The sequence below is a fragment of the Solanum dulcamara genome, chromosome 7 (assembly GCF_947179165.1).
Source record: "Solanum dulcamara chromosome 7, daSolDulc1.2, whole genome shotgun sequence".
In the NCBI taxonomy this organism is placed as follows: domain Eukaryota; kingdom Viridiplantae; phylum Streptophyta; class Magnoliopsida; order Solanales; family Solanaceae; genus Solanum; species Solanum dulcamara.
Window position 1 is genome coordinate 9,662,124 of NC_077243.1, and position 20,784 is coordinate 9,682,907.

At 36.3% G+C, this 20,784-nt stretch overlaps 3 protein-coding genes across 5 annotated transcripts; all 3 read right to left on the reverse strand.

The window, feature by feature from the left end:
* Positions 1-1,063: 1,063 nt before the first annotated feature.
* Positions 1,064-3,320, reverse strand: LOC129895407 (uncharacterized). Its single transcript, XM_055971122.1, has 2 exons — positions 3,052-3,320; positions 1,064-1,493 (listed from the first exon to the last, which is right to left on the reverse strand). The coding sequence occupies exons 1-2, from the start codon at positions 3,108-3,110 to the stop codon at positions 1,130-1,132; spliced, it is 423 nt and encodes a 140-aa protein (XP_055827097.1). The 5' UTR covers positions 3,111-3,320; the 3' UTR covers positions 1,064-1,129.
* Positions 3,321-4,133: 813 nt separating this feature from the next.
* On the reverse strand, positions 4,134-7,811 carry LOC129896217 (uncharacterized). Of its 3 annotated transcripts, none has more exons than XM_055972070.1 (6): positions 7,610-7,811; positions 6,801-6,953; positions 6,251-6,397; positions 5,536-5,688; positions 5,079-5,114; positions 4,134-4,497 (listed from the first exon to the last, which is right to left on the reverse strand). In XM_055972070.1, the coding sequence occupies exons 1-6, from the start codon at positions 7,742-7,744 to the stop codon at positions 4,420-4,422; spliced, it is 702 nt and encodes a 233-aa protein (XP_055828045.1). In that variant the 5' UTR covers positions 7,745-7,811; the 3' UTR covers positions 4,134-4,419. The 3 variants fall into 3 exon arrangements, with proteins under 3 accessions (XP_055828045.1, XP_055828044.1, XP_055828046.1); XM_055972069.1 differs by having other exon boundaries at positions 5,079-5,201; positions 7,610-7,808; XM_055972071.1 differs by lacking the exon at positions 6,801-6,953 and having other exon boundaries at positions 5,079-5,201; positions 7,610-7,808.
* Positions 7,812-8,613: 802 nt separating this feature from the next.
* Positions 8,614-19,870, reverse strand: LOC129893853 (cleavage stimulating factor 64). The gene is made up of 10 exons (XM_055969273.1): positions 19,685-19,870; positions 19,355-19,433; positions 18,257-18,431; positions 17,091-17,124; positions 16,723-16,943; positions 16,311-16,388; positions 10,886-10,921; positions 10,100-10,531; positions 9,464-9,763; positions 8,614-9,156 (listed from the first exon to the last, which is right to left on the reverse strand). The coding sequence occupies exons 1-10, from the start codon at positions 19,719-19,721 to the stop codon at positions 9,019-9,021; spliced, it is 1,530 nt and encodes a 509-aa protein (XP_055825248.1). The 5' UTR covers positions 19,722-19,870; the 3' UTR covers positions 8,614-9,018.
* Positions 19,871-20,784: the final 914 nt, after the last annotated feature.

Below are 20,784 nucleotides of genomic sequence, written 5' to 3' on the forward strand. Positions count from 1 at the left end.
CATTCGATCGATTCAGTTTGATTTGTAAATTTCAATTCTGCTTTTCAGTTTTTGATTTATGAAAATGTTAATCCAAATTAAACTAAAATAAATTTAGTTCAATTCAGTTTTTACAATTTTGATTTGGTTTATTTTAATTTGTGAGATTAGTTGAACAAATTCACTTCCTTCAGTTTTTCATATGAATTTTTCGAAAAATATATCACTACTAATATGTTTCAATCACAAAAATAAAAATGTAACACACAAACACCACTACAACTATTCATACAAGGAAAAGAGTAAAATAGACACAAGCAAAAACAAATTTTGTTCAAAATATATACAAAAAAATCTAGTGAATTGCAATGAGAATTTATATAAAAAGATCCAGTACACACGCAACTCTCCTACAGGCTACAACCTGTGGCTTTAGGCAAGAGGATTCAGGCCTCTACTCTGGAGAGTATATAAATAAATTTTGATTTTTCGGTTAACCAAATTATAATACCTAAAAATCAAAAACCAAACCAAATAACTGAATTTTTAAAATTTAAAACCAACCAAACCAAAAAATCAAACAAAAAATTTTAAAAAGTTCAATTCAGTCGATTTTTTCGATTTGAACCATAGTATGCCCAGCCCTACTCTTACCCATCGCACATGATTCTCGATTGACGGATGGACGAAAACAAGTTTTCTTTTCTTAGATATTTTTATTTTTTTCATTGCGCATGAAAGTATGAATTTGAATGATTTAGCTATTAAATCACAAAATAAATATATTTATTTTTATTAAAATCTAAGTATTTACTTGATCTAAAAAAAACTTAATTATTAATTTGTTGAATAAAATTTTAATATTATTAAAAAAAATATCGATAATTTTTATGGTTGCTTTATCCATAATCACCGATCACTGTCATTAATCACTTCTGCAAGAATAACACGCATTAGTGAACATGTTTTTATCAACAAAAAAAATTGTTTAGTAAATTTATATATTTTTCTAATATTTTGCCCTTTTTCCTATTAAAAGCCAATGTATTAAGTTAGCATAATTTTATCTGAGTTGTGTTTTCGATAAACAACGTAAGAATAACACGCATGTTAATGTCAAATTTCTTTATCAAGGAAATTACAGAATTAATTAGACTTCCATGAAACCATGTAGTCCCACTAAGGAAATCCCAAATTTACATAACATGAGCATGATAAGATGTGTACTCAAGCTTAGAGCTAGTTTCTCAGCTTCTTTAACAATGTTGCTATCTCTTGCAAATCCTGAAAACTTCCTAACAGCAATGCAATGACTAGTCCATGGATCAGGTTGAAGGTTCAGCTCCAGAAGGGGAAGAGGTGGATCAGCCTGGAACTTATCAGGCAAGTAGAATTTAACAAAGTATGCCGATGAGTGAAGAGGACCAGCTTCTGGGACAATGCTAGTCAAAACTGGCTTTGTCATACAGATACAAGAAAAGTTCAAATTTGCACCTTGGATGAATTGAAACAATCTGTACGACAATGAGTGAACATAGTAAGCTTTCAATTCATCTGGACATGAACTCTGCTTATACCAAAGCCAGTCCCAAATTCAGATAAAGTAGGGTAGCTGCAGCAGGTCGTTGGACAATATAAAAATAGTGAAATTTCTCTGAATACCATATTCGTGCCTACGCATTCACCAAGACACACGCAACCTGAATCAATACAAAGGATTTATACGGCTGATCCAAATCAATTGAGCTTGAGGCTTAGTTGATTGATTTATATATTGGACAAGAGACATGGAAAGTTTCTCGTGCATTGGTTTGTTAAACTGTATTTGTTCGTGTTTGCAAACAAAATTCAGTTATGTGTTTTACTAAAAGAACGTCTCCAATCTTCATACACCATTAGAAGAGCCCGAAACTACCTCTGCTAGCATTTACTATAAGCCTGCATAAATGGTAAACCGGGAGCAGGTTCTGTTTAACACATAACATTAAGCAACTGGTTCAGAGTGACACATCCGACAAACAGGCTTTACATGACCAACCATCTAGAGTCTCCACCAAAGACCTCCATAATTCAAGTCCCAGCCTCGTACAAAACTATATGACTAGACAGACCCTTGATAAATCTCCAACTGTCAGAACTACAATTCCGTTATTGTTATAGACAAGATTGAATAGCTGTAGCAGGCCGATTGGTTCAAGAAACAGAAAAAAGAGCATAGCACATGTTTGACAGTGTGTTTAAAAGAGAATCTAAGAGTCAAATCAACATTAAAAAACTTAGTAGTCTATAAAGGTGTCCACTACCTCTCTTATACTAAAACTCTTTCAGCATATTAGATCTAAGCATGATTCTTTGTCTGATAACTGTAGTGTTTGAGCCAGTTGTGTCCGGAACTACTACCTCCCATTCGAGTCGGTGTCTAGATCAATTTGTGCACACCTCAACTAATTCCACGGATACCTCCTAACTCCCACCAATACATATAACACATATTCCAGGTAACTCAATCAATCAAAGTTTGAACTATGAGACTAGTGTTTTTGCTTCCACCAACCCTAAACCAAAGTGCCTATGACTTTGTTTCTCAGGCAACAGAAAGATCCTGAATTTGAGACTTGACTTAAACATGAGACTTGATGATTCTCAATCGAATACATTGACCACCAGACCGCACGCTGGGAGGTGCTAGACCTATGCTTTATACTGACATAAAAATGTATTCTTGATTAGATATTTTCGTTTCTATACATGCAAAGTCCACATAAATTGTTTTTATATCAGCTTATTTATTACGGAAGTGCAAGTCCATAAGAAAAATGGGGGTCATAACTTAAGAAAAGCTTATAAGTTTAGAGATCAAATTGAGGATTATACAAGAGAAATAAAAGGGGATAGACTGTTGATCACCAATAAGTTAGCTCGAAAATCGAAGCTGCAAAAAACCCATCAACTCTAGTTTCGAAAATCCAAGAAACGCTATATATCCTAATGGATAACTCGAATCATTGTAACCAGAAAAGAAAAAGAAGTACCCTTCAGTAAAGAAAATGAAAAAAATGAGGAAAATGGTACCTGTGAAAACCATTTCTAGTGGCTTTTTCGAAGGAGATTTGGTTGACGGGTGCGGCCATACATACTGACTCCCTGTAATGTCTGATTTCAAAATCTGATTCTGAGTGCACTACTTTGTACTGTGGCTATTCGATTGCTTTGCACAATTTTGTTTAACACACAATAGTTATCACCAAAAGGATTACTATTAAAGCATTCTTCAAGCTTGACATTGCCATCTCACAACTGAGCTTTCCTTTCAACAGTGACGAACTGATACTATTTATGACTTGTTTGAGGCAACTTCACTAACACCACCCCCTAATTAGAGTTTAATTGCGAAGCACTTGGGCTTCACAACTTGTGAATTTATGATTTAGTCCCTAAAAGTTTTATATTTCCTCATTATTCTACTGCAATTTTCATCAAGCAGTATCTTCGTGCACTTTGATCCGTGAAATGATTATTTTTACACAATTTGTGTGTCTTCATGCAATTATTAGAAAAACAGTGAACCATACGATTTATTTAATTTGTACTTCATTTATGTCAATTTAAGTATTTTACTGCATTTTGTTTTGTTCTTTTATGTAATAAAAACAAGGGAAAAGTAGTTTTGGAAGATAACTTCTCAAACAATATTGTACACCATTTTGTTTCACAAAGGAGCACCATCTCTAGATGGCCTTGAGAGGAAAGATGAAGATTGCCTTCTCATCAGAAAATGAACTATATTGTCTATATTCTCATTTCTCAAACCTTAGGGAGTGATATGACATTCTGAAGTTCCAGTGAAGAACTAGACAATTTGGAGTCAAGCCAAAGCATATGGAGTAAAAACAACAGAGTTGCTCTGAGAGAGAGAGAATAGTTTTGCTTAGTTGCAAATGAAACAAACAAGTACCTTGCCTTAAGATGTCATTGCAGTAATCTTTTTCCCTAACAATAACCGAGAAATTCGGTGTTTACAACTTTCAAACTCAGTGGATAATGGACTCTCCCCTCTACCCTTCTCATAACAGGATTCGAACGGGTGACATGGGTCTACCACACATCTTGCCCTGTACAAGCTTTAGCTTGAAAAGAGCCTTGGGGGAGCATCATCACAGTAACTTTTTATTGTATATGAATCAAAACCAAGTATACATTGTATGAGCTTTTTTTGATACATCATTGATGTTGTAGTTGATCCTAACTCTAACACAGGGCTTTAGGAAAGATTGTCTCCCGTTCATGCAAATTTGAAACGTCTAGAATACGATTTCATTAGCCCTTTCCAACATTGAGCTTGTCAATGTTATCTTCGTCAAAGCTTCTATGTATCATGTACCAGTCGTTTCTATTTTTCCCCGTATATCAAAGCATTGGTGTAACAAGTGCTCCTTGTCTTCATTTTCTAAAGCTAGCTGGGAGTGTGTCCTCTGTAAAATACTCCTCCCTGACCTCCTTCGCCGAGCAAAATCTCACCTTTGAAATTTCAAATACAAGTGTAAGACGATAACATATCAAAGCAGCTGAAACAATATATGGAGTAACTATTTTTGTTCAGTCAAGATAAAATGAATATTATGTAATCAGAATTTGAGACAGCCACTTCTTATGTTGTCCAATATATTAACGGCAAAGAATAAAAGGTTTGAATGACATAAATAACTAATCATGGAATGAAAGTTACGAGAAACTGAAGACTATTGCATCAAAGGGGCCAAATCATATGGATATTTCATGCTTGCTTTAGCCTAGAGGCTCACTGTATAATGAGTAAAAGCAGACATAAAAAGTGAGGTTACAGGCAGTAAATATACTATCTCAGTGTGTCTGTCTAAAAACATGCATTAGTAGCAACCATGAAGAGCTGATTCAAAGGGGAAATAACTTCAAGACCTTGTCTAATTCTTGAAATAAAATCAAAATGAACTATGTTTACTATAAAGTGAGAATATAAGTCGAGCTATTAAATATACGATTTATAACTAAAACAGAAACAATATATATGAGAAGTCAGCAAAGAATTAACTCCCTAATTAATAAAGCATGGAAATTCTTACCAATGACGAGTATTGCTTGAGCATGGGTTTGACAAGCTGCCATAGTGGTTTGAACACAAAAGGAGCGTCAACAAAAAGAACCTGACTCAATCGTCTTGGATAATAGTAGTAGAACACATCAAACTGCGCCAGAATGAATAATAGGAACTCAGCATGCAATTTTAAACTGTTCAAGATTCTGATGAAAAATGCTAAATGCAATATACTGAAATACAAGTAAACACCAAGAGCAACACCATTAAGTTTCTGAAGCATAATTTTTCATGATGTATCAGCATCATGAAAGTTGAGTTTTGCTTGACAAAGGTGATACAACAAGTATTATATCAGCATAGTTTAGCCACAAAGAAAAAAGAGAAAGAAGATAGAAAACTTTACGACTTAAATCATCCTAAACTAAGACAAGGAGAGATAAACCATGCAAAAAATGTAAAAGAGCAACTACAAAGGACATTACCAAAAAAGTAAGGAACTTAAGATCTGCATTCTCTGTTCCAAACCCTCTCAGATCAAATATACCAAGTATATCTTGTTTGCCAGCGGGAAGTCTGCTCAATGCCTTCTCAATTAGAAAGACGCATAACTTCTCATCTTCATCAGGATCCTGCTTCTGTGGCACCAAATTTTAGTGTAGAGACTAAAACAGCTAAACAGCATCTACAGGGTAAAAACTTTGTTTCATTAGAAATCTCCAGTTCCCAACATTCTATTGCTTTTCCACCCAAAATCGCAAGTTTGGAGGAACACTTTCATTCTCCTTAAGAAATTATAATAGATTGATAAGTTTTATATATCCAATTAGTACAATTGGAAGCATTCCGAAAAATAGTACTTCAACAAATATAAAGAATAAGATCTAGCTAAGGGTCAAAATTCGGAAGTTTCATGATAGCAAAATCCACTCATGCATGAAATAACTAGGAGAAAGTACAAATGCATGTTTCATTATTTACATCAGTAACACTTCAATTTCACTCACGTTAGCTTAAAAAATAAAACAAAATCTTCAAGCTTTTACTTAAACAATGGAATCAGGCGCATATGACTTAAAGAAATTCTGATCATTCAAAATAGAGGTGGGTTCAAAGTTTGGTTCTCTGAATGAAAAGCAAATGGTACATCCTTCTGGTGTTACTAAACTAGTTTTAAGATAAGCTGGGTCTCATTGTTACCTGAGGAAAATGCTTTGATGCGTCCACTATCAAGACTGGTCTTCCGTTGACATCAAAATTGTCATGCACATAAGCTTTTCCAGTTTCAGCACTACTTTTAACTGATTCTTCTGACAAGTCTGATACACCAAATTCATGACGCCATCTCTGAAAGTTTGGGAGATAACACCATTGTAAGTGTCCTTTCTTACTCTTGAAGCTTACAGTAACTATTACATTGCAAATATCCAACTCAGATGCAGCTTGTAAGTAAATTTCATGACAATTGAAATGAAGGATTGACACAGCGAAACAAGTCAACTGGCAGGAAAGAGGAACAATATCCAATTCTTTTCATAACCATGAGGTAATGAAATGTTTGCAGTAATCTTAGGCTCTTGGCAATTCAGTGTCCTATGTTTTATAAAGCCACTTCATGAGAACTGGATTAAATTATTTTGACACAGTGCGAACAAGTCAATAAAAGGCAGAGGAATCCATTCTAGAAACAAGTCAGAGTGTGGCAGTCAAATTAATGTGATGATTCTAGAAACATAAACAATATAATTACAATGGCTTTATGCAGCTTAGAAACAGCATCATCAACTGAGAATTTTCGATCCTTCAGGAACCACAGAATCATCTCCTCATCATCTCTTCCATTTCTTCCTACTGGGAGATCTGTATATTCCCTTTCAAGTCTCTCCTTTACATCCAGCACTAACTGCAACGCACAAATATGGCACCATCAGATTTTATCACAGCATTGTTTGTGTGAGAAGTGCATATATGGTCGGTCTCATGAGATGGAATTTAGCAAACAGTTTGTCTAGTATTTCACTAAGAGCTTTTATTCCATATTCCCATCAAATTCGGTAGATCATAATCTGAGTTTCCCAAATCTCCTTGAACTGTGTTGTGGGGAATTCATAATGTTCCATGGAGTCACTTAACATTTCTATCGTTTGGATACACAGACAGAATGACCTCATGGATTGAATCTACTTAAATTCAATCTTCCACAAATTTCATGAAAAAGAACAGTTCCAAGACGAGACTATATCAAAAGCTTTCGAAGACAATAGAAAACTGAAAATAATTGCATAGAAATCAATCACTTCAGTTAGAAGCTGAGAATAAGATGGAACAATAAAAGCAAGATCTGTCCCGCAAGCACTCAAGCAGAGCTAACAATTTTCAGTAGATAGTTAATTGAAGAAGTAACACAAAATGTATGTAGTCCAAACAATCACTCCTTTCTAGTATTCAAGAGCTGCAAAAACCTAAAGACATTTCTGTTCTAGACATTTCATCAATAGATGTCTAATTTTAAGCACAAATTCCTGAATTTTTAAACAGAATAATAATATAAAGAAGTACCTTTTGAGATTTGTGAGGGTCCATAGTGAGGCAATTCCGAATACGTAAGGTGCTATATCCAGTGGCAACAAGCGGAGTAGCTTTGATAAGATGGCGACCTAGTAATGGAGGTCTAAGAACCAACTGGAATGCCATTCCCCCTTCTGTAGAGAGAACAACATTGAAAGAGAAATGTGATAACTGATATGTATGATGGCAGTATTCTGGCTCACACATCTTTTCAATTTTGTTTTGCTTTAGTACGCGTTTGGATAATACATGCTATTTTGCCATAACTTTTTATTTTATATAAAAAATCACTTTAAATTTTGCAAGAAAAATTCATCTTCGGAGTTAGAAGATTGTTGGTACCATGTAAAAAATTACATTAAAGAATAGTTGATTAGTTATGTGTATTTGAAAGTTTGTAATTATTAATATTTATTTATTAAAGTAATGGAGAACACCTTAGAATGTCTCTATATTAATAAGATTGTGTAAGAATTTGATTTTAAAAAAATAAATAAATTAGTTTTCACAATTGGTGAATTTTTCATATTTATGAGAAAAAAATTCAAGTTGTGTGGTCAAACAAAAACTTCAAATCAATTTGATTTTAAATTATGTCCAAACACGGCCAAAGGCATACCACCTCTATTACTCTCTCTTGTTTAATTTATCTTTTAAAAAAAATATCATAGCATCTTTCCATGTTAAGAAAATATTTAATTATACTTTTCATGAGATGATTTATAATAATACAGAATGAATACTCATAAAACTTAGTAATCTTCTTGTTTGAATGACCGGAAGGAAAAGGAAAAGTGGCGAGTAAGAATCAAACTTTGCACCTCTTAGCTCAAGTAACTGACTATCCTACTTTTTTTTCTCTCCTCAAAGTAGTGTTTATTGTCCACAAATTTGAAAATGTGCTAAAAATAGGAGGTGCAAAAAAATTCTTAATTAATATGATAAGCGTCCTTCACAAAAGAATCATCGACAACTCCAAAAAGCATTCTCCAGACTTTTATAGGGTGCTTCAGAACAATAATAGGAATAAATATGTTTAGTATCACTAAGGCAGGAGTTCCATTAACAAAAAAACTAAACAAATAACTTGCAGCTGAAACATAGTTGGGAAATGAAGAAGATGCCTCTTAAATATCTAATGCTAGAGTACAACTGAAGCCACAAAATTCCTCTTTTCTTTCATTTATCTTGTAAAAACAACCTGCTCATAACCGTTACATGAATGTAATACACTCTAGTGTATTTGATAATCCTATGCTAGATCCTTCTGAAATCAATCACTTTACAATATGGAAAATGATCCAAGACACAACATGCCCTTCTGCACAAATATTCCAGAGGGGCAAAGAAACTCAGCTTGCAGGTGTATCTGAGGTCATCTTTGCGTAAAAATGGTTTGGCTATGTTGGCTGCCGAAGCATCTGTTGGAGCTGAATCACCTGCTGCTGCTGATCTGGTGGAAGTGAACTTAATTGTTCAGGAGTGAGACTCAGTACTTGTTGCAGCAAGGCAGACTCAACGTCTGAGGGAAGCTCCGCCTGTTGAAAGAGAAGAACATCATCTTAATAGAGTAACTAAAATTACCATATTATAGCTACATCCTGCATGATTCTAAATATAGTAACACAGTTGCTTCTATGAAGAAATAAATAAATAAAAGCATTTGACATATTCATATCCAGGATTGTACAAGACTGCATTGGAAGTACTAGTTAGGCAATCTTTCAAATCAATATATCAAGCAAGAAGACAAATGGGGGTAGAAGCATCTAAATTCATTTTTCATTTGCAATTGATCTAAGTGTCTTCAATTGATTAAAAAAAAACGCAACAATCTAAAATTACCTGACTAGCTTGTTTATCAGGGTTTGACGTTTCTGCTGCAACTGAAATTTGAATTGAGGGTCCTGACTGGGGCATAGATACACTCGCATCAGGCAAGGCATAACTAATTCCATCATTTAGCCTTGTCATTTTTGATGGCCGACTCAGAAGATCTAGATTGTTAGCTGCCCCCCTCTTCTCCTCAGGTAAACCTGAAGAGTAAGCTGGTCTGGTAATCAAAGATGAACTATTAGGAGCCTGTGGTCGTCGAGAGTCTTTATTTGTATTATCCAAGACCCCAGAAGCTGCTGAAGGGTTTCCCTGTTACCAAAAAAACAAACAGAATTATACAAGATCACATTGATTACCCTTTGGAAGTGACATGGTATAACATCACTGTAAGTATACTGTTTCATATAGCAACTATCCTACGTAATTCCTATTTTCATTGTGTTTGGGAGTCATACAAGTAAGCTCTCTTCCTTCCAAAAGTAAATTTATTAATAACTTACTCAACCAGTCGAGCACGACAATCATCCAAAGTAAGTTATACAGACCTTAAGTCATTTTCAAACTAAGGCTTCCATAGATTTTATATTTCACCATCACTGCTCTTTTATTTGCAGTAATAGACTAACAGTCAAGAAAAATAGGCACCTGAAAACCTTGTTCCAATAATGGGGGACGCATTGATGGAGGAGGAGGATAGCTTGTATTTGCTGTCCCCAGCTGATTATTATATGTAAAATTCGTAGACGCAACTGGCCCAGCTTGTTGTAAGAAAGAAGGCTGCATTTGCTGCTTTATAGCAGAGGAAGTTCCCACCTGAACTGGTGGGTTAATTGAAACATTGACCTGGGGTTGCATTGATTGAAGGATTCTAGAAGGCGTGGGCAACAGACTCTGCAAAACTTGGTTCTGCCCTGGTTGCGCTGGTTGAATCTGAGGCCGTGCCTGGGGGAGTAAACTAGGGGGAAGTGGGGGTAACCCAGGAAGAGACTGAGTTGCTAGTTGTTGACTTCGCTGACTATCTAGCAACAATGGCTGCATCTGAGGTACAGCAGACTGCCGAATATTTGGGGTCTGCAACTGCACATTTCAAAAATGATTAGGTGTTGCTCTTGGACAAACTGATGCCTCAAAAACAACTAAAACAGCAGTAGAATGTCCCCAAGAAAAGGAAGAAAACAGCGTGCGCACATTTATATACTGATTTCAAATAAAATCAAGAAATAGGCAAGAATTATAGAAAGAGTCCTTAACCTGACTCTGATACCAAAATGATGGGAATCAAACTCAAAAGAACAATAAAGTAAAGGAAATTAGGAAAGCAGTAGGAATTTCGAATAGACAACTTGACAGCTTTTATATATATATATATATATATATGAAGAGAGAGAGAGAGAGTGATATAAAAATTAAATATGGAGCCAGTGAACGAACCATTGATTGAGTTACCATTCCCAGTATTAGCTGTGCCTGCATTGGCAGACAAATACAAACTTGTAAGCGTGTGATTTCAGTAATCATGCAATGTAAAAAGAAGCAACAGTGCTATTCTGAAACTCACAACTAGTAATATGACCCCCTTCACGTGCAATAAGGCATGCTAGCACTCCAGAAAAGAAAAACGGCTATGCAATTTGCAATGCAGGAAAACATCTAAAACATTAAGCATACAGCACAGGTGTTCAGGGAAAAGCAAAGGTCATTCCTGTGATGATACTGCGAGCTATCCACAGTACAAGAAAAAATCATAGCAGCAGTATCTTCATTTGTTATTTATATATGTCACCTGTAAGAAAAATGTAAGTATTTCCCTTTCTTTATTTCACTTATTATAGTGAAATTATACAGAAAATGCATGTCCAAAATATGGGCTTTCTACTCTGCATCTCAGGATGATAAAAATTGACACTCAGATCAATTAAAACCAAATGTTTGATGTCACTCTTAACAGATTTCTAGATAATGACTGTTAAGTCAGAAGGGGCAGCCCGGTTCACTAAGCTCCCGCTATGCGCAGGGTCCAGAAAAGGGCCCGACCACAAGGCTCAATAGATAATGACTGTAAATTCTGCCCAAAAAACATTAACAGGTGCCAGTGCGAAAGTCAGCTAAGTAACATATATCTCTGATGGTTATCTGTTGTATCTTATCTACAAAAAAATATATAAGTGCTAAAAGTATGAAATGATAACTGGGCAAGAAGTGAGCAATGGCAAGGAACCCACTTTGTCACAATCCTCCCCCTACAAGGACAATGCCAGCATGTGGTCCCTTGAGGATTATCCTAAGCATTTATTTTTATGATTATGGTGTCCCGGCCAGCTCGTGCACACCTCTACTAATTCCACCAGGTACCTGCTACCTCCCACCAACACAGGTACCAGATAACTCTATCCATCAAGGCTTGGACAAATGGAAAGAAATCACTAGTGTTTTGTCTCCGTTGGGATTTAAACTATGGTGTCCGGGCCAGCTCATGCACACCTCTACTAATTCCACCAAGTACCTGCTACCTCCCACCAACACAGGTATCAGATAACTCTATCCATCAAGGCTTGGACAAATGGAAAGAAATCACTAGTGTTTTGTCTCCGTTGGGATTTAAACCTACAATCTCATGGATTTGTACCCACTTCATCAATCATTAGGCCACACTCTTGGGTGCTATACTAAGTATTTTAAAGAGGGTATATGTTTAAAAAAATAGAGAATCAGTACTTCTCCGCTGATCAAAAAAGCTAGCATTATGTCAGATTATGAAACTGATCATTTAGTTCAAATTAACTTTTTATATGTGGCATATGGTGGTTGCAACACATCATTTTTCTCATATTTTCCAAGAAAATTTTGTTATTCTCAATTTTGCACCATATTTTGGAAGAGCAAAGGAAAACTATCCATCAACCTCAATATATATCTGCATCTACCAAGTTACCATAAAAAACACATTAACAATGGAAGTATTGTATCAACTGCAGAAAAAAGGGAGAAAAAGCAAAGGAAAAAGAGTTCAAGATCTACTGTCTTTTGTTCATATTCACTACTTTCGATTTTGTACATAATATTTGATAATACATGCAATTTCAAGGAACTATGGATTGAAGTTTTATGATCTTACTAGGGTGAAGAGAAGGTTTGAATCTGAATCTCATAACCTATTTGGCCAAGTTTCATGATCTTACTAGGGTGAAGAAAAGATTTGAACCTGAGTTGTTTGGCCAAGCTGCTAGGAAACAAGAAGTGCCTATATTGTTTATAGTTAAAAAATCACTATTTTGGAGATATAAGGTGTTTGGTCAAGCTTTTATAAAAAATAAGTGATTCTAAATTGTAGCAGAAGCAATTTTCTTTTCTGCAGTTGGAAGGAAGTGGAAACTTGTAACTTCTCCTTGATAGTAGTAGCAAACAATCAATTCGTCATGAAAACAGTACCCATACCAAAAATCAAATTTACAAACTATCCCTTCCCAATTCACTCAAGTTCTCCTTTCTTGCACCATCTCCTCCCAACCAAACTGTTCCCCCTTAATTTATATTTACAATTTAAATAAATAATAATGAAAAACTTAATTAATGCCTCAGACGAGAACAATTTAACATCATTTATCTATTTAACTAATACTAAGTGTGAAGTGAAAATTTTTTTTTTAACAAGTACTTTATGCAAAGTGAATCTTTACATGTCCTTTTTTCGTAATTTGACTTAAAAGCACTTTTTGGGAAGATCAGTCAAACACAAAATTGTCGCTATATTGATAATGGATTTAGGGATCAAGATGACGAGGAAGAAGAGGGTCGGGAATGATCGACCTAGGATCAGATGGGGGAGTTTGACCACGGCTAGTGCTTTAGAGATGGGAGAGAAATTGAAGGACATGGGGGCCTGGAATAGTAGTGGGGATGCGAACAGTATGTGGGATAGGACGACTAGTTGTATTAGGGTTGTAGCAAGGGAAGTGTTGGGAGTCTCGACAGGCAGTCGTAGTCGACATCAAGGGGACTGGTGGTGGAATGTAGAAGTGCAAGGGAAGGTGGAAGCAAAGAAAATGGCATACGCGAAGTTGATAGAAAGCACGGATGAGGTGGAGGAGTGGACGAATAAGGAACTTTATAAGATGGCGAAGAAGGAGGCGAAGTCGGCTGTTTCGACGGCAAAAACGATAGCTTTTGAACGCCTCTATGCTGAACTAGAAGAAAAAGGTGGGGATAGGAAATTGTTCAAGCTAGCCAGGGTGCGGGCGAGAAGGGAACGCGATGTGGACCAAGTGAAGTGTATTAAGGACGAGCATGGAAAAGTATTGGTAGAAGAGACTCTCATTAAACAGAGGTGGCAGTCATACTTCCATAAACTCTTGAATGACGTAGGGGACAGAGACTTTGTGTTGGGAGATTTGGAACATACAGAGAGGCGTCGCAATTTTGGATATTGCAGGAGTATTAAGGTCGAAGAGGTTAAGGGTGCTGTTCGTAGGATGCGCTGGGGAAGAGCAACCGGACCTGACGAGATTCCTGGGGAATTTTGGAAGAGTGCCAGCTTGGTAGGTTTGGAGTGGCTGACTAGGTTATTTAATGTCATCTTTAAAACGGCAACGATGCCCGAAGAATGGAGGTCGAGTGTAATGATCCCTCTATACAAAAACAAAGGGGATATCCAGAGTTGCAACAACTATAGAGGTATCAAGTTACTAAGCCACACTATGAAAGTGTGGGAAAGAGTGGTGGAGATGAGGGTGAGGAGAGGCGTGTCTATTTCAGAGAACCAGTTCGGATTTATGCCGGGACGCTCAACTACAGAAGCCATCCATCTTATGAGGAGACTGGTGGAGCAATATAGGGAGAGGAAGAGGGACTTGCATATGGTATTCATCGACTTAGAAAAGGCCTACGATAAAGTTCCAAGAGAGATACTATGGAAATGTTTGGAGGCTAAAGATGTACCTGTGGCATACATTAGGGTGATCAAGGACATGTATGAGGGAGCCAAAACCAGGGTAAGGACAGTAGGAGGGGACTCAGAGCATTTCCCAGTTGGGATGGGGTTGCATCAAGGATCAGCTCTAAGTCCATTTTTATTTGCCTTGGTAATGGATGCATTGACGCGACAAATTCAAGGTGGGGTGCCATGGTGTATGCTTTTCGCGGATGACATAGTCCTGATTGATGAGACTCGTAGTGGAGTTAATGCTAAGATGGAGGATTGGAGACATACCTTGGAGTCTAAAGGGTTTAAGCTGAGTATGACCAAGACTGAGTACTTAGAGTGCAAGTTTAGTGAGACACCTCACGAGGTTGGCGTGGAAGTTAAGCTTGGTGCCCAAGCTATTCAAAAGAGAAGTAGTTTCAAGTATCTTGGGTCTATCATGCAAGGCAGCGGGGAAATTGACGATGATGTCACACATCGTATTGGGGCAGCGTGGATGAAATGGAGGCTCGCTTCCGGAGTGCTATGCGATAAGAAGGTGCCACCACAACTTAAGGGCAAATTCTACAAAGTGGTGGTTAGACCGGCTATGTTGTATGGGGCAGAGTGTTGGCCAGTTAAGATCTCTCACATTCAAAAGATGAAAGTTGCCGAGATGAGAATGTTGAGATGGATGTGTGGTCACACCAAGAGCGACAGGATTAGAAATGAGGCTATTCGGGACAAGGTAGGAGTGGCCTCGGTGGAAGACAAGATGCGGGAAATGCGACTGAGATGGTTTGGGCATGTGAAGAGGAGAGACACAGATGACCCAGTGAGAAGGTGTGAGAGGTTGGCTATGGATGGCTACAGAAGAGGTAGGGGTAGGCCGAAGAAGTATTGGGGAGAGGTGATTAGACAGGACATGGCTCAGTTACAGCTTACCGAGGACATGACCTTAGATAGGAGGCTGTGGAGGACCCACATTAGGGTAGAAGGCTAGTACATAGTATCGTTATTCTTCCCTATTCATAGGCGCACTAGCACATTACAATTCCTTGTACTCTCATTTCTGCTATTTCTGTTACTATTTATTGCTTTCAGTACTTTTGATTACTCTATTTTATCTGTGATGCCTTCGTGATTTATTTTTCTATAGCGCTTTGAATTTTTTTTAACTTTATCTGACCCCCTTTTCCGTTTTTTTTTTTTTTTTTTTTTTTTTTTTTTTTTTTGTGAGCCGAGGGTCTCTCGGAAACAGCCGTCCTACCTTGGTAGGAGTAAGGTCTGCGTACAATCTACCCTCCCCAGACCCCACGTTGTGGGATTTCACTGGGTTGTTGTTGTTGTTGTTGTATTGATAAAAACACCTCTCAAATAATTTGGCCAGGCACAAATTGCTATTTTCCGTGGAACTTTTTCTGAAACTCCATTTGAAAAGAAGCCATTTTAAAAAAAGTAGACGCTAGGCGAAAGCCAAGTTGGCCCTTGTTCAGATGGATAAATGTTGGGAAAATCCAGAAGATATTTTTAAGTGCTCCAATATATTAACTTTCTCACGTAGTCCCAACTCTTACAACTCCTTTTTTTTAATAAGGTAGTCCCAACTCATAGTCTCATACAACTCTTATGCACATTGGCAGACCATGTGATAAACATCAGTGAACAGATTCATTTATCCTAATCTAGAAAAAAGTTTAGAATTTTGACTTTCAAATACTGATGAAAGAAACAGCCGAGGACAGAACACCGTAAGTGCAGTTTTAGAAGCCTTGCGTGGCTGCTTGGCCATGCTGAAGTAATGAATGGCATAAGCACAGAAGCCATAATGACATCTATGGGGTCACCAACTATGAAGAATACGTGATTGTTTTTATTATTGAGAAGTCAGCAATAGCAAAAAAGCTAAGCAACAGCAGAAGCTAGCAAATATGTTGAGCATCTACCATAGGTCAATACCTGAAAAAGAGCTTTTGACAAATTTGGAATTGCTAGCAGCAGTTGGCGTGTCTGTTCCTTGTTTTGTGTACACATTGCCTGCCATCAGAATTACAATAATCATGTCAAGGCGTCAAGCAGTTATCCACGAAAGTCGAGGATCACATACATTGATTGACACTATAATAAAGGAAATAATCTGCTAGGATAAGACCATTTAGCTAGTTAATTTCGATACCTCCGGCCATAAGAGTAGTTTGTATTGTTTCTGTTACTTCTAGCATAACTTAGCAGAATGTCTTTGAAAGCTACTTGAAGTTTGCTTTTTTTTCTTATTCATACTCCAAGTTTGTCTCTAGGTTATAATTCTGCAGCAATATTCAAGAAGGACGAAATATCATGAATAGGAGAAGGTTTTAATCAACATCCTTACCTTAAACTCAGACATAACATCATTCAGTTGGCTCCTAGACAATTTGGAAATATGTAATGTTAAAGGATCTACTCCAGACTGACTGAATGAGCTGCCACTCTGAGAAGCTCCAAGAGCCCCCGCCATAACGGCTGCAGCAGTCATAGCTACTGGCATGCCTAATGGCTGCTGATGTGCAGAATCCACAGGGACAGCTGATCCCCCAATGTGCTTTTTGGGATCTAATAAGACATTACCATAGAAGAAGTTAGATTCTAATATTCCAAAGAGAGAAAGGAAAAACTAATTGATGATATGAATCTCATGCCCCCTCTCTTTTGCCTATTGGAAAAGAAAGGGTGAAAAAAAGATGTGAAATTGAAACACACCAGCATTCGCGACCATGCCAGGTCCGCCGCGACCCTGTATAGAAAAGAAACATGGTCAATTGAATAGATTTTTATTTCAAATTAGAAAAAGTAGCATTTGAAGAGAGTATAAGTTTGTTTTCCTTTCTCTTTCCTCGACAGGTTCAATAAAGTATTTGCTTGAGTCAGAAAAAGTGATGTCCAGAAAAAAAATATGATAATAATTCACAAATGAAGTTCTCTCACAATATTTATGCTTCCGCCATCTTTGTCCAGAGGAGTTTGAATATGAAGAAGTACTCCTTTCATCCTAATTAAGGAACTGTATTCTGTTTGGGCATAACTGTTAAGGTAACAGCTGAAGTTTTGAGGTATTCAACTGAAAGTAGGTCCAAAAAAGTACATGAAGATAACTTGTTAAAGAATTTGGACTTTAGTTTAGTATAGAAGTGGGAGAATGCACCTTTTTTTACAACAAAAGAACAAAAAATTGAATGTTGTAGATTGCAGGCCTTGACTCAAGTTTACACATTAACACGAGCAAGAGCCTTCTTTATTCAGCTAACCGGGTTGAAATTATTCAGTAGTTAACTGTGATTTGGGGTGCAAACAGGACAGTTCCTGCTACATTTGGCAGCAAAACATAACGCATCTGACTTGCGGCAAGGAACAATCGAAGATATGAGAAGAAGTTGGCTATGTGGAAAAGCAGTACTTATCCATGGGGGAAGATTAACACTGATCTATTGGGTAGCACCCCGAGGCATTGGTCTAGAGGTAAGAGTGCATCCCGTGACATGTGGATTAGGTAGCTAAAATGTTAAAGCATAAGACCCCAGATCTAACGTCTTTAACAAGGGTGAAAGCCAGTGATGTTAGTGTTGGATATCTAGAAAGAAGAAGTTCATCTCCCACAGAAGCTAATGTAATGCCAAATCCACCTTGCATGAAATTTAAGCATTTTTATAATTCCACCAACACAACCATGACTATGTTGAAATAGCCAGTCATTGAGTAGTATAAAACCAATAACCTTTGCTTGAGACATGCAGCTCAAATAAGCAGGAAAGCAGCTGTTCAATCCAGCGACAAGAAACTAAAAGAACAGCTAATGAAAGAAACACACTAAGTAATTTTTGCTAAGGACACTCATAAGAAAAATGGCTAAGGGTGTCTAAATATCTTACCTGTTCACGATTTCTGTCAGAATTTTTATCATTTTCAGCAAAATCAACTCTTAGCTGCCGTCCATTTATCTCGTAACCCTGAAGGTTGCGACGAGCACTCAAGGAAGTCTCTTCATCCTTGTATTCACAGAATCCATAACCTTTTGGTTTCCCAGTTTCTCTATCAATCACTAATCTGAGGCAAAGAAACTGAAAGAATGAAAAGATGGAAATGCTAGGTAGAGTCGTCCAAATAAGAGAGAGGAAGAGGGGGGGGGATCATCTCTTATCAGATGAACTCAAATCCTTCCCAGTGAACAGATTTTTTTCAACCAACTGCAGTAAAAACTTAAAACATTCATTTTTATAGAGAACTAAAAATGATATAAGGTTCTCAAACCGTCAAGTTTACTCTATCCATTAGTCACCTCAAATCCTCAATCAGCAAAACAACATCTACATGGATCCATTACCGGATAATCAGCATTACAAAACACCGAATTTGTGATGACAAGATCAAAAGAGTATTGTTGTGAATAGGCCAGACAGGCGACCAAGTTGAAGTGATTGGTCCAGGGGATGATTTACGCAAGAGCCAAAGATGAAACAGCCCAGCAAATTGTTATTGAACTATGTTTGGGATCGTGGTAGACAAAAGGGTGTTGAAAGGCTATTTGACAAGCTAAGAAGAAATATAGTTGCTACATAAGTAGTGCTCTGTAGTATAAAGAGGTTTATGCAAATTGTTAAGAGAATTCTTTGTCCTACTCATCCCCGTTCTGTCTGGCATGTCACCCCCTTCTTCTAGCATCTTATCCCATTCTTTGTTACTGTTTCACCTTCTTTGTTACTGTTTCTTTTCTCAGTTTTCATATTGTAGTTTCCCTATTTCAGTTCGTTAAATACAATCATCTTCCCTGTTGTTGAGTATTTATAGTAGCGTTTTACTACAACTATTACATATACTAGATACGTTAGTGCACTTGTAAGTTGGAAACTCGCAGCAGTACAACCTCCTCTACATCCCGCTACGGAAAACCAAAGGAGCTGCTTTAACTAAATAAAAGATAAAACTATTTCTGAGTAAAATAAGGGAGAAGACAGAGAAAATAAACTGACCTGAAGGAAACAACTGGTCCAACTTCCTCACAGATTTGAATTAGTTGCTCTTCAGTAGCATCATATGGTATATTCCCAACTACATAACCCATAAATAAATCCAAAATTACATACAAATTCTGCTAATATCTTACCACCAGTCCTCATATACAAAAATACAAACAGAAGCAACGTAAATTGGACCGAATTACCAACACCCAATATGCCCAATTGGTTAAAGTTTCAATCTTTTCAACTAATTAAGCAATACTTGGTGGAATTACACTAACCCACATAGAATTTCATAAAACCAATTGATAGATAAAGAGAATTAGGGGAAAATATACTAACCAAATACGCAGCGACGCTGAGAATCAGAAGTGGCCATAATTGTTAAAAGTTGAAGAAGGTGGTGAAGCTCGAGTGATTCAGCTTCATCTTTTCCCTCTGATATAACCAAGCGTATCCGGTGATTTTTGGTGAATGAATTGTTCCTCGGGTCAAGCGTATCGGTCGAGCCGCTTAATGTATTGTTACTTTTTTATTTCTGGCAAGTTTGGTTATAGATTATAGGGTATAATATTTATTTTTTAAAAAAAAAATATTATATCCATAAGTTCTAAAAAAATTATCTAAACTACACATAAATTTGTATTATCATATTATAATGATAATGTTGTATTAAAAAATAATCTTATAACATAATTGATAACAATCAACAAAAACGAAAACAACAATATGAACAAGAATAATACATTAATCGCATACTCATATGGGATAGAGATGTTATTTAATGATGTTGGTTGGCATGTTCTTCGTCTCATTTTATGTGACACCATTTGATTTGGCACGATATTTAAGAAAAAAAGAAAGATTTTTGAAAATTGTGGTCTAAAACAATTATTAGATATTTTTGTGATTGTAAATTATTTTATTAAGGATAAAAATAAAATTTTATAATTAAATTATTATTAATTATAATAAAGTAATATTTTTTTGAGACAAACTAAAAAGAAAAGGTTATCACATAAAATAAAATGGGACAAGAAAATAATTATTAATGGGGTTGGTTGACATTGACATGTTATTAGTTATTAATGGAGTTGATTGGCTGATAAATCTTAGTTGAGACTAATAAATTATTGTTTCTTTTGTAAAATATAAAAGTTCGAAGTAATTTTAATTCTTTCAAATTCTAGAATTTTACCCAAATATTAAAATTTTCTAGTATTGAAAAATTTAAATTATTTGCCAAATAATGTTAAATAGTATGGCAAAACACTAATTTCTAAAAAAAAAATCAAACATATTTAAAAATATTTGTGGTCAAACGATACCTAAATAATGTAGAAGAAAATTTTCAATTATTTAATAGCAGTAGAAGTTTTTGGGGTATAATCAAAGATATTTTAGTAAATTCAATAACTATATAATATTGAAAGAGATAATTG

Excerpts from the sequence above, each read along its gene's own strand:
- LOC129896217 (XM_055972069.1), bottom strand. The coding sequence starts at position 7,744 with ATGGCATTCCAGTTGGTTCTTAGACCTCCATTACTAGGTCGCCATCTT. Across the intron at positions 6,954-7,609 it reads ACCCTCACAAATCTCAAAAG|TTAGTGCTGGATGTAAAGGA; the intron begins GTACTTCTTTAT and ends TGTGCGTTGCAG. Across the intron at positions 4,498-5,078 it reads TCAAGCAATACTCGTCATTG|GTGAGATTTTGCTCGGCGAA; the intron begins GTAAGAATTTCC and ends GAAATTTCAAAG.
- LOC129893853 (XM_055969273.1), bottom strand. The coding sequence starts at position 19,721 with ATGGCCACTTCTGATTCTCAGCGTCGCTGCGTATTTG. Across the intron at positions 18,432-19,354 it reads GGACCAGTTGTTTCCTTCAG|ATTAGTGATTGATAGAGAAA; the intron begins GTCAGTTTATTT and ends TCTTTGCCTCAG. Across the intron at positions 10,532-10,885 it reads GAATGGTAACTCAATCAATG|TTGCAGACCCCAAATATTCG; the intron begins GTTCGTTCACTG and ends TGAAATGTGCAG.
- LOC129895407 (XM_055971122.1), bottom strand. The coding sequence starts at position 3,110 with ATGGCCGCACCCGTCAACCAAATCTCCTTCGAAAAAGCCACTAGAAAT. Across the intron at positions 1,494-3,051 it reads ACTAGAAATGGTTTTCACAG|ATTGTTTCAATTCATCCAAG; the intron begins GTACCATTTTCC and ends ATTGTCGTACAG.